Source organism: Centruroides vittatus, unplaced genomic scaffold (genome assembly GCF_030686945.1).
Source record: "Centruroides vittatus isolate TY-2023 unplaced genomic scaffold, ASM3068694v2 contig_2703, whole genome shotgun sequence".
NCBI lineage: Eukaryota > Metazoa > Arthropoda > Arachnida > Scorpiones > Buthidae > Centruroides > Centruroides vittatus.
The window spans coordinates 90,658-106,221 of record NW_027121722.1 but is presented as its reverse complement, the minus strand read 5'-3'; the positions used below and the strand labels follow the sequence as shown (position 1 = coordinate 106,221).

Below are 15,564 nucleotides of genomic sequence, written 5' to 3'. Positions count from 1 at the left end.
AACCGCCATGATTTTTATAATTAGATAATCTGCAATTAGTTTTCTTATTCCAAATTTGTTGATGACCGAGTAATGGAGAGGTGATGAAGAGAATTTATTTATATGCAGAAAGGATAGATCTAAAAATGGGAAGTTAATTCCGTTTTCATTATTTTATTTTCTATATCTGAGCGCTCTTCTCATACAATCCTTCTAGACGGCCGGAAGGCCGAGCGGTAAGGTGGCAGTCTACCTCTCGAGGGTCGACTCCAGGATCCTGTGTTAAAAATTTTAACACACGACTATTAATAAATGGTGGATTAATAATCCAATTGAAAAATTAACAGACAAAAAATTACTCTATAATTTAAATATGATTTATAAAATTATATAACGTTAAAAAAAATAATAATAAATAAATTAAAACCATTTTGATACTTCTTTCACTAGGCGGCGCCACTATGACAAGTGGGGACGTTGTATTTTGATTTTGTGTGGAAGATGTTATTTTTTATTTTTCAGTTTAACAAAGTGAAAAAAACAAATTCCCGTTATCCATGGATAAAAATTGCTTTAGGACATTCGTAATTTGGGGAATCGTTCTTGATTTATGTTATGAACTTCGTTATTAGGATATAAACTATGGATGCCTGTGAGAGGCAGAAAAAACTTCAAGCTGGTAGAGAAAAAGTAAGTTTTATCAATGAATAATGCTATATTTAGCCCGTGTAAGGCCTCAAAGGATCCATTCCAAGTTATAAAACATCAAATTAATCAATTACAACAATAAAAACGTGCACTAAAATCAATCAGTTTCACACATGTACAATAAAATTAATCAATTTCATAAATATTTTCATAAAAAGCATTGAATTAGCATGCACATGATTGATTTTTTCCACAAGAAAATATGAAATTTATCTCCCTTATCTGCTGATTAGCTGACGATAAAGATTGCTGTCGACACAAATATTTACATTTCTGTGATGTAAGAGGTTATGAATGGAAATTACATTATACATTCTGGATACAATACAATGATAATTTAGTAAAATAATATGTGAGTCAATGTTTAAATGCAGCAAAAATAAAGTTAACCCATTTCTTTTGGTATGTTGCCAAATTTTTAAGTGCAAAACAAGTAGCCTATATGAGGATGTTCTTACTGTTTAGAAATCCTGGTAGGAAATGCTTGTTTATAACTCTGTAAGGAATTAGGGATTAAAATGTGATTCAGTTTGGTAATCGTGTTACTAGATTATATTGAATTGTTTGTTTTTTATGTTAAACAACTACACGGGATATACATGTCCTTTAGCGAGGATAAAGTCTTGTCATAACATAATTAATGTATAAAAGGATGATAAGTATTTGTAAGCACAATGTTCATTTATTTTGACAATTGGACAGAGGAAAGAAACATGAAAAATAACAATAATTACTGAAAGTATAGATAAAATTTCGGTTAAAGTGTTCCTAGGTAACTCCTATGGTGGCACTTCCAGAATCTCGATAGCATTTGAATTTAGAAATGCAAATTTTTAATTTTCTTGGGCCCTGAGGATGCATGTTCTAACCTAACCTAACCTAACAAATTACTAAATTATTGATAATTTATTAGGGAATAGATTAGGTTAAGGTAAGTTAGAATGTGTTCTCTGATTCCAGCAAACAGAAGAAAAGGATAATTTGGTAATTTATTAGAATAGGTTAGGTTAGGTTAGGTTAGGTTAGAACATGCATCATCGGGCCCACAAAAATTAAAAAATTGCATTTTTAATTGCAAATGCTATCGAGATTCCAGAAGTGCTGCCATAGGGTTACCTAGGTACACTAACCGTTACAAGATACAGTAGAGTCCAGGAAATCCAGCTCTCAATAACTCAACATTCTTTCATGTAGAGACATAGTTTACCATAGAGATTAGATTTTTCTCATGTGGAGATAAACTGTACTAAAACCAGTGATAAGTACTGTACATCAGATTTTCTTTGATGTGTCTCTAAAGAAAGTACAGTAGTATCCCTTATTCCTGGTTTCTCATTCCTTGGTTCTAGTTATCTGTAATCAACCATGATCCAAAATTAATAAAAGAAAAATTCTAGAATTAAACAGTTCATAGGCCTAAGTTTTAAGTTGTGTTGCCATTTTGAATAGAGTGATGAAATTCTTTTGCTGTCCTTGGCAAGACAAGAATAATTTTTTTCCATCATATCTAAGCTGTATATGCTACCCACTTATTAGTCACTTAGGTCACTTAGTAGTTGTCTCAGTTATCAAATTGATTGTTGCATTATTGCAGTGTTTAAGTGATCCTTATTTTACTTAAAGGCTGCAAAGTGAGCAGAGTAGTGATGCTGGCAATTCTTAAATGCTGAAGAGAAGCCATAAAATGCTTCTTTTACATGAAAAGATGAAAGTTCCTGACTTGAAAATAAGAAAAAACTTGTATGTTGAGAACAAATTCACATAGTATATAGGCATATCTATGCACTTTATATGGATATCCTGTATAAGGTTAATTCCAATGAAACTACTATCAAATTACCTGAAATCAGTGACTTCACTTCTGTAAAGGTGAATTAACATTTTGTTACCAAACTTCCTTACATCTAGAAGTTATTTTTTTCCCTTTGTATGAAAAATAATAATGATCATCTGTTCTTAAAACACACTAAACCTGCAAAATTTTATAACAAATGCAAACGTTTTTGCTCGTGTTCAATGGGCATCATCAGGCAAACTAATTACCAAAAGCTGAAACAAACAGGGTTTGCGGAACACGTGCAGAGGGGAGATGATGTAAGAGGAGAGAAATAGGGAGGGGGAGGATAATAAGATTTATAGTTTGAAGAATGACTTCAACTTACTTTCCTGATGATGCCCATTCAACACGGGTGAAAGTATTTGCATTTGTTATAAAAAATTTGCTGGTTTATACAGTAGGTTTAGTATGTTTTTAATTCTAGTTTAACCTAGTTTAATTTAAAAAATTAATTACAGAAACTAATAGTATCAATTATTTTGGCTTCTGCTTGGTTAATTAAACAACTAATAAGTTATATAATAGCTATTTCTCAAGCTATAGTTACAGAGATGGCTGTTATATTTATGGAAATGGTACAAAAATGATGTTTACGACTACATAAATGGCTATTTTATTCTAAGCTACTCTTGAGATACCTAAGCTGCGAATGAAATTTGTGTAACTTAAGTTATAACTTTACTAAAGAAGATGTAGTAATTGTGGTTTATGTTACTAACATTATTCAGATAAAGTGTAAAACATAATAAATTGGAATGTATTATTTAAAAACTATTAAATCAGAAGTATACAACTAAGGTAGACATTTCCAAATGGTGTTTGAACATCATTACTTTAAAATAAAGTAAATAATACTAAACAAACTAGAAAGTGTAGATTTAAAATAAGTACTTTCATTTCTTTTATATGTGCATGTAGTTCTGAATGACCAGATTTGATTTTAAGTTAAGTTACAAATTTTTATGAGTCAGATATGTTTTTTCATCTGTTATTATCTGGCTGCCTTAACGAAGGCTTGGTTGAAGTTAGCCAGGAATAAAATCTAGCTCAGTACATACAGGATGAGAAAATAAAATATAATTAGTTCATATGTGAATGTTCATTGTTTTGTTTTATTTATTCTTGGATTAGTTACTTATAGGATGGGAAGTACATAATAATAGTGAGGTTGAGGCCGAAGTTTTAAACGCAAAAATGTGTACGTCGGACATTCAGTGCCACTTTCCTGTAAGCCTAGAAGTTTGACAATGGCATTTGGAAAGTCAGTAGAAGCATGCTTGACATTCCAAATGCCATTGTCAAACTTCTAGGCCAGTGGTTTCCACCTTTTTGTACCTGCGCCCTCCTTAAAAAAAAAAATTGTTGCGCCCCCTTAATTTTTCTTACAATCTAATTTCATAAATACTCAAAGCGCGCTCGGCTCCAAACGCGAAAGCGAGATGTTCTCGTTCCAGCAAGAGTATGGATGGATGTTTTAGCATTTGTACCCGAAAAATTCGCGGCGAGGATTGTGGATTACGTATACCTATTTTGCTGATTCATTTTTTGACACCTATTCGACTTTTTTGGTTTGTATTCGAAAATGATATTTTGGAAACAGCTGCATGCCCCCCTTGCAACAGTCTCACGCCCCCCTAGGGGGCGCGCCCCACAGGTTGGAAACCACTGTTCTAGGCTTACAGGAAAGAGGCGCCGAACATCTGACGTACACATTTTCGCATTTAAAACTCCTGCCTCAACCTTGCTAATAATGTGTTGTATCCTAATATTGCATGTTGTCCAATAACGTAACATGAGATTTCTTACTTGTACATTTCATAATGAATGAATTGTAATATAATTCTTTAATATAATGAAAAATTGGAATGTTCTAATCACTTTTAGAAATATTTTTCATAATTTTGTAACATATTTATGATAAATTTTATAGATTATTTGCAGTCTAAATTATTGCATTTAATTGTTTATTTACATAATACCAGGTATTCCAAAAATAATGCTACCATTTTAAATTATTGTAATTAATTTGAATTATTATTAGAGAACGTCATGATGTAAGCCTATGTTAAAACATTGAAGAACTGTCTAACTTTCAAAGAACAAATAACTGGAACTATGATCAACCTTTAACTCTTAACACCATCTTCACACTTCAGCAAACACAAGTTTCACATTTTCTCATTACAGTTTCTCAATGTGTGCATCTCACATCACGTGGCACACATACAACCAATACCTAAATTCTTCCTGTACTCACTACAGCATATACATTGCTATTTCTTTCATGTCAGCTATAATTCTGCAGCTCCTGCGGATTATTCACGTTTCACAGTGACGTGTGATTTCAACTCTCTAGGATAGGTTTTTGCCTTCACAAAACACAAAATATCTTCTCTGTTATTGATTCTCCCATTTTGTTTATAGTTCTTTCTACAGCTTGTAGACAATGAGATGGTTGAATATATTCACTTCTCTCAATTGGTGTATGTCACACACTTCTTGGATAATAATTAACATAATTACAGTAATTTAAAATGGAGGCATTCTTTTTGGAAGACCCTAAATATAGCTGCAGATTTTCTGAAAATGAGCATCTATTTATTTATTTAATTCACTATAATAAATTCATTTTCAAATTGTAATGTGCCCGGTTCTCTCGTCTGTAATCTAATATTAGAATTAATTATAATCTGACGTTATTTAAGTTATTTATATTCCTATAGATGATTACTATGAAAAACCAGCAAATAATATATACATTCTTTGAACCAAAACAAACTTTTTCTTCCATTTTAAATGGTCATCTTCATGATAGACAAATGTGTATTCTAAAAGTAGACCACCACTGCAAGTTTAAAAATTGAAATCATTGTGAGATGCATGCATGCATAGTGTGGCATTAACATCATGTATTAATGAACTACATAAAACAAATTAAAATATAAAAGATGTTACAATATATAATAAATAAAACATGTATCAGTACTAAGACTTATGCCAGGTCACATAACGCTCACCGTGCGGTCGAAATAGAGTACGTCTCATTATACTTAATCGCCGTACCCCTTCTGAAGACCTTGAATATTTTGACCCATTCAAGATACTTGAGATAGAGTTGGGCTGTCAGAGTGGTGTAAGATATTTGCCTTATCAAATTTAACTTGTAACGTTATTATGAGCCGCAAAACTAGCCAGCGCCATTGTGGAAAGCCTCTTTTGAATTGTATATTGACGTTCCTTAATCCTCACATTCATTACACCAGTATTGTTGTAGAGACTGATCATTACATACTAATTATACTACTACTATAACAATTATAACTGTGTATTAAATTTTGAATTTATCTTAGCAACATAAAAAAATATGTGATAATTAGAGAGTAAAATGTAATTTTGAATATTAATTTCATGAAATAAAACTTGAATATACAATTATTTTTGTACCTCTTACTATAAGAAGTCGTCTTCGTAGATGGAATAATAAATAACAGAAAACAAATTGAATAATTTCTATATAATGTACACTGGAGATTGTAAATTAAGTTATACTGGATTTTTGCTTATAATTTTCCTATTTGGGATGTTGTTTTAAAAAATTGTAGACCTATAAATTCCCACTGTCATCCATCTGTTTGTCTGCTGTCTGTCTGTCTTTCCTTAGTCTCGAGAACAGTGTTAGATAAATGAAATTCAAAACCCGACGTGGAAACCTTAGGCGCAGAAGGCCCCGATTAACTATATATGAACTTCCAATGCAAAAAAGAAGTCATGCTGTTGCGATTCGAAAATTTTTTCCCGAAAGGAGTTAGTTAGATCAGTGGTGCGCAAATTATTTTCATTTCCGATCCCCATTTCGTGTAAAATTTTGTCATTACCCCTGGATAGACAGTAGACATTTTTTTTTTAATTGTCGACGTATAGTTAAAGTGAAATTTTTTCTGGGATTTGCACTTATGTTTCTGTTTAATTAGAGGTCTGAATGAAAAACATAATTTTATGAAACAATGATTTTATTTATGCATATGGGTATAAATATTTATTTAATGAAAATACTTTTAAAAAAAACTTTACATCATAAGAATTCAATGTAAGGTATGCGCCGCTTGCAAAGAGCTTATGATTGCTTCTATGTTTGGATTTGTATTGGAAATTGCAAGCCACCTGGAAGGTCATCCTCTGTCTGTATTATATACAGACAGAGGAATTGTTTTTGTAAAAAATTATAGTTCTGTTTTTATAAATAATATAATTTCATTTCACTATTTTACTGGCACCTGATACTTCTTGAAGAAAAGTCATATATTTTTTTATTGTCAAATAAATTTCTTCGAATTTGGCAACCCCAAGAATATTCTTGTGACCCCTCTGGGATTGCGACCTGTGGTTTGCGCACCACTGAGATAGATGATCGGCACTTTGTTGCTAACGGAAAAGTACGATGCACGGGGGCAAGACACTACGGTACTAATTTAAGGTGGAGAGCATATATTTTAAATTAAATAAATTAAAAATATGATTAAAAATTGCAACCCAGCATTGTGACGATGTCATAATAAATAATTGTTTGTTTTGATTAAATTATTAATGTAATTTGGCGTAAAGTTCTGTGTTGCCACCATGATAAAATTAATATCTAATTTTAACAATTAGATATTAATTTTATAATAGACTTGACTCTCTCCAGCTTTGACATCTGTTATGAATGTATAAAATGCCATATTTAAGTGTCATATGTTTTAGTTTGTCATCTGTTTGGTATTATATAATTTAAACTGTATTTTTGGATAGACGAATTTAATTTATAATGTTGTTCCTATGCTAGATAATAGCTCACTTAATGTGAATGTATTCCAGAAACTAATTAGTTCATAAAAGTAATTGTCTACTGTGTGTGTGTGTGTAATTAATATAGAAATTTTAAAAAGAAAAATTATCGAGTTGGTGGAATTTAAATGTACAATTTCTTTATATTGTGTGTCTGCTTAAACAGAAATAACTTTATTAAAAATATTTATTTAACTCCAAAAAATTGAATTTTCTCCTTTTTTGTGTTTAAAACTTGTCGTTTAAGCTTTGTTAATTATTGTAAGTCCTACCTAGTTAGCTCTTTCTTCTAATGTTTTTAATTAATTTAGAAACATTAGAAGAAAGAAACACAGATTGTGTGTGTGTGTGTGTGTGTGTGTGTGTGTATACACACACACACACACACACACACAGTCAATGTGTAAAGTACAAAAAACTTAACAAACACCTTAATGTTTGCTGAGAAATTTATTAATTTAACTATTAAAGAATAGTATACGATATAATATATTTTATATTATATTATATAAAGAATAGAACGATATTAAGAATAATCGTTCTATTAAAAGAATACAATAGTTTTTGTATTCTGTTAATAGAACGTATGTTTCTTGTTCGAAAGTTAAAACCTGAAGATGGCTATTGAATAAGCCGAAAACGTAGTTAAATTAATAAATTTCTCAGCGAACATTAAGGTGTGTGTTAGTTTTTTGTATATTGAATTCTGCTGGGTACGAGTGTGGTTTATGCTGTACAATATATTTTACAAGTTTTAGCCAGGCTACTATGATGTGCTGAATCTGTGTCGTTACGAAGAATTTTACAAGATGTGAAGCTCTGGCATATACTTTATTAATCATTCTAGAGGCCCATTGTTAATGCACTGCTTCTGGCCAAAATTTGTGAAATGATTTTTACACTTTAATTGACTCTTGAGCCAAAGAATGATGACTAACACACAAGTTGACAAAATTCATTTGTTATTCCAACAGTCTGTTCTAGTAAAGTGATATATCTTTTCTAATTAATGTTCGGGGTCTTCCAAAATAAATGCTATGTTTTAAATTACTGTAATTATGTTAATTATTATCCAAGAAGTATGCAATGTACACAGATGAATAGAGTGATTGTCCAAGTTTCATTTCTCATCTGCATTTAAACATCTTGTCTACTAGGAAACACCATAAATGAAACTGGCAACTGTACTTTAGAGAAGGCATTTTGTGTTTTGTGAAGGGTGTAAACCTGTCTTAAAAAGTTGGAATCACTCATCATTGTGCAACAGGAGCTGTAGATTTGTGGCTGCCATTAGAGGAAAGACGATGGATATGCCGTAGCGAGCATAGGAGGAATTCTCAAAATGCGAATCTCGCATCGCACGGTTCACATTTTGAGAAATTATAATAGACAAATGTAAAACTTGGGCAATTTTCCAATGTTTTAATGAACATTACAATGTTCTCAGATAATAATTAACATAACTTACAATAATTTTAGTGGTAGCACACTGTTTGGAAGATCATGTATATGATTAAATCTATTCTTATTTTTATAATTAAAAGAAGAGCATAAAATCTAGTTACTAGTGATCTAGTGATAAATAATCAAAATTTATATATATTTTTATTATTTTCATACCGCGTATTATATTGATGAATCATTTTCCGCATCTGTTCGTCGATTCCTCGACCCGAATGATATAATAAGCTATAATCTTGTAAAGTATTGCTTTTGTAGATTAAATTCTTATCTGTTTTTAATGGATTTATATGAATATAACTTAGTTTATAACTTAGAAATTTATTTTTTGTTACGTCGTCTATAGCTGAGTTAGATCTAACTTCAATGGTAGAATATGAAATTTGCCATGTCACTAAATGGAATTAAAAATTTTTCAGAAAATTCTAGTTATATAAGGTCGTAAAATACCTCTTCAAATGGCATTCAAAATAATGTTAGCAGATAGTTTGAAGTGATAATGTACTTTACTTTTAAGCAGCTTTTAAGATGCATTGATGTAGATACGGCAAAAAATCTGAATTATAAGGATCAGTTTATGGTCAAGTAACAGCATGACACAGCAATATTGGAGTTTGTAGCCTTCTGTTCTGCTTTGTGTTGAACTACAGATGCACACTTTCGGTGATACAACTCCAGAGTCGAATAATTTTCAACTTTGCCATGCTGCACCAAGTTAGTCACTTGCCAGTTTCACCGTAAAACAATGTTCTTGTCGGCTGCAGTGATGTCTAGGGACCTTGAAATTCTTCACTACTGTTGGACAATAAACAGTCTTAATTCCTATGAACTCTTTCTGCTATAAGGCACTAAGAGTGCCTTTTATGTGCCCATTACAGATTTAGGCTAGACTGCAGTGGAAGTAGCCAGACAGTACAAGATAAAACTACTAATTAACCAGACCAAATCAGTTTATACTTGTGTTTATTTTATTAGCATAGTATAGTGTCATTTTTAATTTTCTCATAAATATTTAGGCACAAACTTTATGAAAATCTAAGGTTTAACCAGTCTATCACTCTGGGAGTCTTTCATACATTGCGTACAGTGTATATTCAAACCCAGATCATCAGAATGGTTGCTACCTTATCATCTTGATTATTGAGTTATCCATGAATTACAATTATAAAAATATAAATGCGACGAGATTATAAAACAAGCAAATTTGTATTCAAGCATAGTTTCCATTCAGTTAACATTAGCAAACAGGAAAGCTCTTGATACATTTAATTTCCAATTATTCATTCTGGTATAAACTAACATATGGGAAGAATAAGATAATATTAATTATAGAAAATTCATTTTTATTTATTTTCCTTTTTATTTTATTCATACAATTTTATAGATCGAATAGAGAAGTTCAGTAAAAGAATGACTCAGAATGAACTTCTCTGCTTCCTTCTTTAATTTTATTAGTTCCACTTTCCTTGCAATTGATTTTTTTTTTTCCGATTTGGTTTCTTTTTATAGCCGAAATCCTGACTTACTGCTTAACTTTTATACGAAGAGAACCTATATTTTATGATAATCATTGCTGTATTAAATCTTATACCTCATATTGTTACTAAATCTAATTATTAATGTAGATTACTTAACCATTATTACTTCTTGAAGATGATGATTCACCGAGTTAAATCAGGGATTATAACGTGGACGTTACAATAGCAGTATGAGAGGATAGAATAGAGTTGCCGACTAAAGGAGTTTGAAGAGACATACGGTAGAATCTCATTTTAACAGATCATAGAACAATGGATTTCTCAAAATGATGGCTGTTTTCCCAGGTTTCAGCAAATCAATATAATTTTACTTTCTTTTAGCAGATCTGTAACTTGAAATAATGAATTTTTTTCTAGCCCGTATATTATAAACTTCATATTTTTTTAATGTTTAATTAATATTGGGTGTTTCTGGGAATTTGTAGAGTTTGATGATGCACTTGTTACATCTGAGATATATATATTTAAAGAATTGTACAGTCAGCAGGCTGATATGATTGAGGAGGAGCCACTCAGTGAACATTCTGACGCCGGTCCTAGTGTAGTGTCGAAATTTAGCGAGATTGTCGAGTCTTTCCAAGTCACGAAGGCTTTTCCGACGAGTTTCGGCATAAACTAACAGGCTGTACGTGACATTGCTAATATCGAGCAGTTGTATTCAATAGGAAGGAAAGCAGCATCAAACAAACCAAGATAGACGATTCTTTAACAAATCGTGAAGTCTAATGAGCATATGCAATTTGCTTCTTTTTGTGCTTACTGTATATACAGTTTCTATCAGCTTCGTCATACACACGTATGGCATAATATACGATCTTGTAACATACCTGTTTCTATCGGGTTAGTGGGAAATCCATTACATACGTTAATTTTGAACTGAATTATTGTAAAGTACCTAAAGAACTAGTCTATTCCAGCATCTAAATTTTTTGGCCATCCTCAGGATCAAACACTTTAAATAGAATTCTTTAAAGTTTAAATGTAATGTTCCAAACAAGATTTAAAATATGTAAATTGAAAAATTGTTTTATTTTATTACTTATTTATTTTTTTCTGTATAATTTCATCGTTGTTGTACACTTTTACCCGTAACCTCAATTTTATAATGTTTATGCTTTACTAAAATTGAAGATCCAGGTAAAAGTGTACAACAACGATGAAACTATACAGAATAAAATAAATAGGTAAATAATAAAAGTAAAATATTGGTTTAGTCTTTGGTATCGTCGTCCATTTTGTTTAGAAGTTACCTCCAAGCGTCTGATAAGCTAGCGGAATGAATTCTTAATACTGTGCTTATATATTTATATTTTTTTCTAGTACAGTATTTTCTAGAGGGAAATCCATTGTTTGTGATATAACAGATTCTCAGAACAATGGATAGTTTCTACGGTATGATTGGCATTTAAATTTAAGTCCCAAGCCGAAATGCTCCTGCCGAGAGTCTGGTGGCCCCTTCTAGACGTGATTAGTGGTAGGAGATTATTGGTCCAGACGATCTTCCTGTTATCAATAGCAACAAACCAGCAAAATTTTTTTCATCACATTTCTCGTGTCTAAAAGCATATAATTATGGTGGCCAAATTGTGACTCATAAGAGAGAAGTGGGTCTTCTATACTGTACTATGGCTCACGTACAAACTTCTTACACAATTTATTTTTATAAACTTAGACTTTATATTTCTGTGTATATTGTCTGCTTGAACTTTGTTTATTAATAGCACTTATTATACTGGCGAAGTTTCCGATTAGCAACGAGAGGAAATCTTAGTCAAAAGTCAAAACGAAAGTGAAAATAAAGATGTTTTGTTTTGATGTAAGGACAGAGGTAAAAGGAATTAGACTTTATATGTATACATATTACTGTTCTAATAGAGTATGCTTCTTTCTGATAAGCAATATATGGTTCCCGTGTGACAAGGTTTGATTTACCTCTGGCATATTATAAGATAGGAGAAGTAGGATAGTATTATTATGTAGTCTTTTGTTAGTCAGTCAAGAATAATTTGTTATAAATAACTGCATGATTAATATTGTTTTTTATATATATATATTTGTTATAATACAAACAAAAGTTTTTCAGTTTGCAGAATTTCTCCGAAGAAAGAATGGTTCAGAAAGATCCAAGAAAAAACAGTTAGATGGCAAAGGAGACAGGAGTAGCATTAATACTGAATCCGTTAATGATGACAGCAACAGTACCACAACTGAAAACTCTCTTTCTGAAGTAAGTTTTGAGTATTTTACCGAAATAATGAATGAATGAATCTTAATTAAATATAGTGTTAAAGTCACAAGAAAACACAAGAAAAATTGTTTTATAGTGTCTTACAAAATGAATATTACCATTTTAAGTTACTGTAATTATGTTGATTATTATCCAAGAGGTATGTGACATAGACTAATCAATAGTTTCAGTTTTGTCTTCCATCTACATTCAAATATCTTCTCATTACTGTCTCTATGATGTCCTGTAAGTGAAAATGGAGACTCCGCGATAGAAAAGGCATTTTGTGTTCTGCAGTTTGGAGTCAGAATCACTTGTCATCGTGCAACACGAATAAACTGCTAAAGCTGTAGAACTGTGACTGCTGTGGGAGAAGTGATGATGGATATGCCACATTGAGTATAGGAGGAATTTGAGTATCAGTTGGATGTGTACCTTGTGATACAAGGTGCATGAATTGACAGATTGTAATGAGATATGTAAAACTTGGACAGTTTTCCAATGTTTTAAATTACATTATGATGCTCTCTGATAGTAATTAACATAATTATAATAATTTAAAATGAAAACATTCTTTTTTGGAAGACCCTGTATTTTCAAATGCTCTTGTATATGTATTCTTTTCCTCCATTTTTAAAATGAATTTTAATATCTATAAGAAGGGCTTGAGAGCCATTCAACACTCCCACACTTGACCTGCCCAGTGTATGGGTTGCCCAATATAAATGGATAAATAGTGATATATGTCTGCTATCACACCATTAACATGGGTCTATTTCCACACATGTGCTGCAAGACATCACAACATCTAGTATAATCAAACTTTGTAGCACATTTATGACAGTTTTTTACAACAATTGTTACTTTTGCCATGTTCTATCACTTCTTAAGTTGTGATCTTCTTTCCTGTTACATCCTGTATGTATGTATATGTGTATATATATATAAAGCTGAATTTAACAGCCATTTCCGAGTCCAATAATATAAATAATCTATCCAAATGGAGGAAACTATCGGGTTTCTCTTCATGAGATCAGTTGTAGTCAGCATAGACAGGGATGATGGATGTGTCCAACTAAAGATGCTTGTACCTGTCCTGTCATTTTTCTGTTGTCAATAATTTGTAGTGTCTGTCAAGTAGGCTTGCTCAGTTTTGGTACAGAGACTAAAGAGATTTGGTCTTCTGTTTGACCAGATTGGTTTTATTGAAGGGATCAGGGATTTTTATGCATAATTAACATAATTAGTCAGATGTCCTGGTCTAGATGGACGAAAGTAGTGCTGCTGATCAGCTCCAGAATGTCTGACTTTCATGTTCACTAAGTCAGGGATGTCCAACCTTTCGGCTTCCTCGGGCCACATGTGAAGAAAGAATTTGTCTTGGGCTGCATATAAACTATAAAACTACATGTAAAGGTGACGAGTAGATTTGCCATTCTATGCCAAAACAAACGACAAAATAATTTATGTAGCCCAAAAAGTAGCCAATTTGTCAAATGACTTTTGTTCACCAAACTAAAACAACGGTTACTCATTTTGCGCAAAGTAGCTAAATCTTTTCATTTGAGATATAGTACATAATACGCATATAATTTATGGTGGCAGTCGTCTTAACTTCATTTATTACAGCGCTGGGTCACAGGTTGAACAGCTTTTCACTAAATCCTTTAAAAAAGGAGAATCAGAAGGAAGAAGGAGTTTTACCTTTCTACTAAACTGAAGAGATATACTCAATTTTATATGTTCTTATGTGTATAATTTGTAAATAAGTGTGTGTAAATAAGACTGATTTTAAAGGACCAGAATTATAAGGTGTAAGGCATTCTTTCTAACAGACAAAGAAACAGATTCTTAACAGGAAGGAGATGAAACTCGTAGTACCAAACTGCTAAGTTCACTATATTTTTATAATTTGTATATGTGTTTATTCTGTAGAGTATGAAACTTTTAAATTGCGTTTTAACCCAATTTAAAAGTTACATTATACATTATAAGATGTGAAAAAAGATTTCATTCTCTTCAAGTACATTTGCTTGTGTCAATGCAGACTTTTTCAGCAACATAGATAATGCAACAAATCTTTTTTTAAAACTTAAACTGGTGTTCTTGTTTACAAATAACAATGTAATAAAATTTCAATAACAAGAAATTAATTAATTAATAGGGTGCAAGTGATAAATTATATAGCTGTAAATAAAACTGAATAATGATAATAACCCAATGATAAAGACTGAAAAGTGTTACATGTGTAGGGTAAGTTCTAGAATGATGGCTCGTTTCGTTCTACTTAGTGCAAACAAATGTTTGCAAATGTACGTACATCACACCCAACACCACAACAGCTTTCCAGACTTACACTTCTAATGCAATAAACACCTTTCTGGAATGATGTGCAATTAACCAGTAGAGATAAAGATAAAATCTTTCTCTGAGGTTTTACAAGCATTTGTTTACATCATATGCAATCAAGCCATCCACCATTTTGTAACTTCCCACGCACATGAAACACTTTATAACTTGTGTTTATCATTGTGTTATTACTATTTGTTTATTTTTATGGTTACGTATTTTTATATAATAATTTATCACATCATATCTAATTTATTTGGCCTCCTATTAATTAATTTCTTGCAATCTGTTACCTTCGTAAAAAGAATGTCCGTTTAAACTTTAAAAAGGATTTGTTCCATTATCTTCGTATAGCTTACGATCATTGATCATATGCCAAAACAATGTTGAAATCTTCACAATAAACTAAAGGTAAATACTTGGTTTTTACTGGGCTTTTAACTCCATTAGTTAGATGATTTTAGTGAATATGGGTGATACGTAAATCATTTGGTGATGCAAATGCAAACATTTTGGGAAATTTATTATAAAAATTGTTATAATGTTTCACAATATGGGATGATCTTTCAAATGGGTATTTATTGTTTTGTAATCGTTATCTTTTTTTCCTCTCACGACCTAGTGTGCTTCTATTATCGAAT

The 15,564-nt window shown here is 31.5% G+C and overlaps 1 protein-coding gene across 1 annotated transcript in view; it reads left to right on the top strand.

The window, feature by feature from the left end:
- Positions 1-439: 439 nt before the first annotated feature.
- The window catches only part of LOC136971762 (putative leucine-rich repeat-containing protein DDB_G0290503), a 36,335-nt gene continuing 21,210 nt past the window's right edge, over positions 440-15,564 (top strand). Inside the window, exons 1-2 of the mRNA XM_067266257.1 lie at positions 440-669; positions 12,431-12,574. Of these exons, the coding sequence (XP_067122358.1) occupies positions 622-669; positions 12,431-12,574 (192 nt within the window). The 5' untranslated portion in view covers positions 440-621. The remainder of the gene's footprint in view (positions 670-12,430; positions 12,575-15,564) is intronic.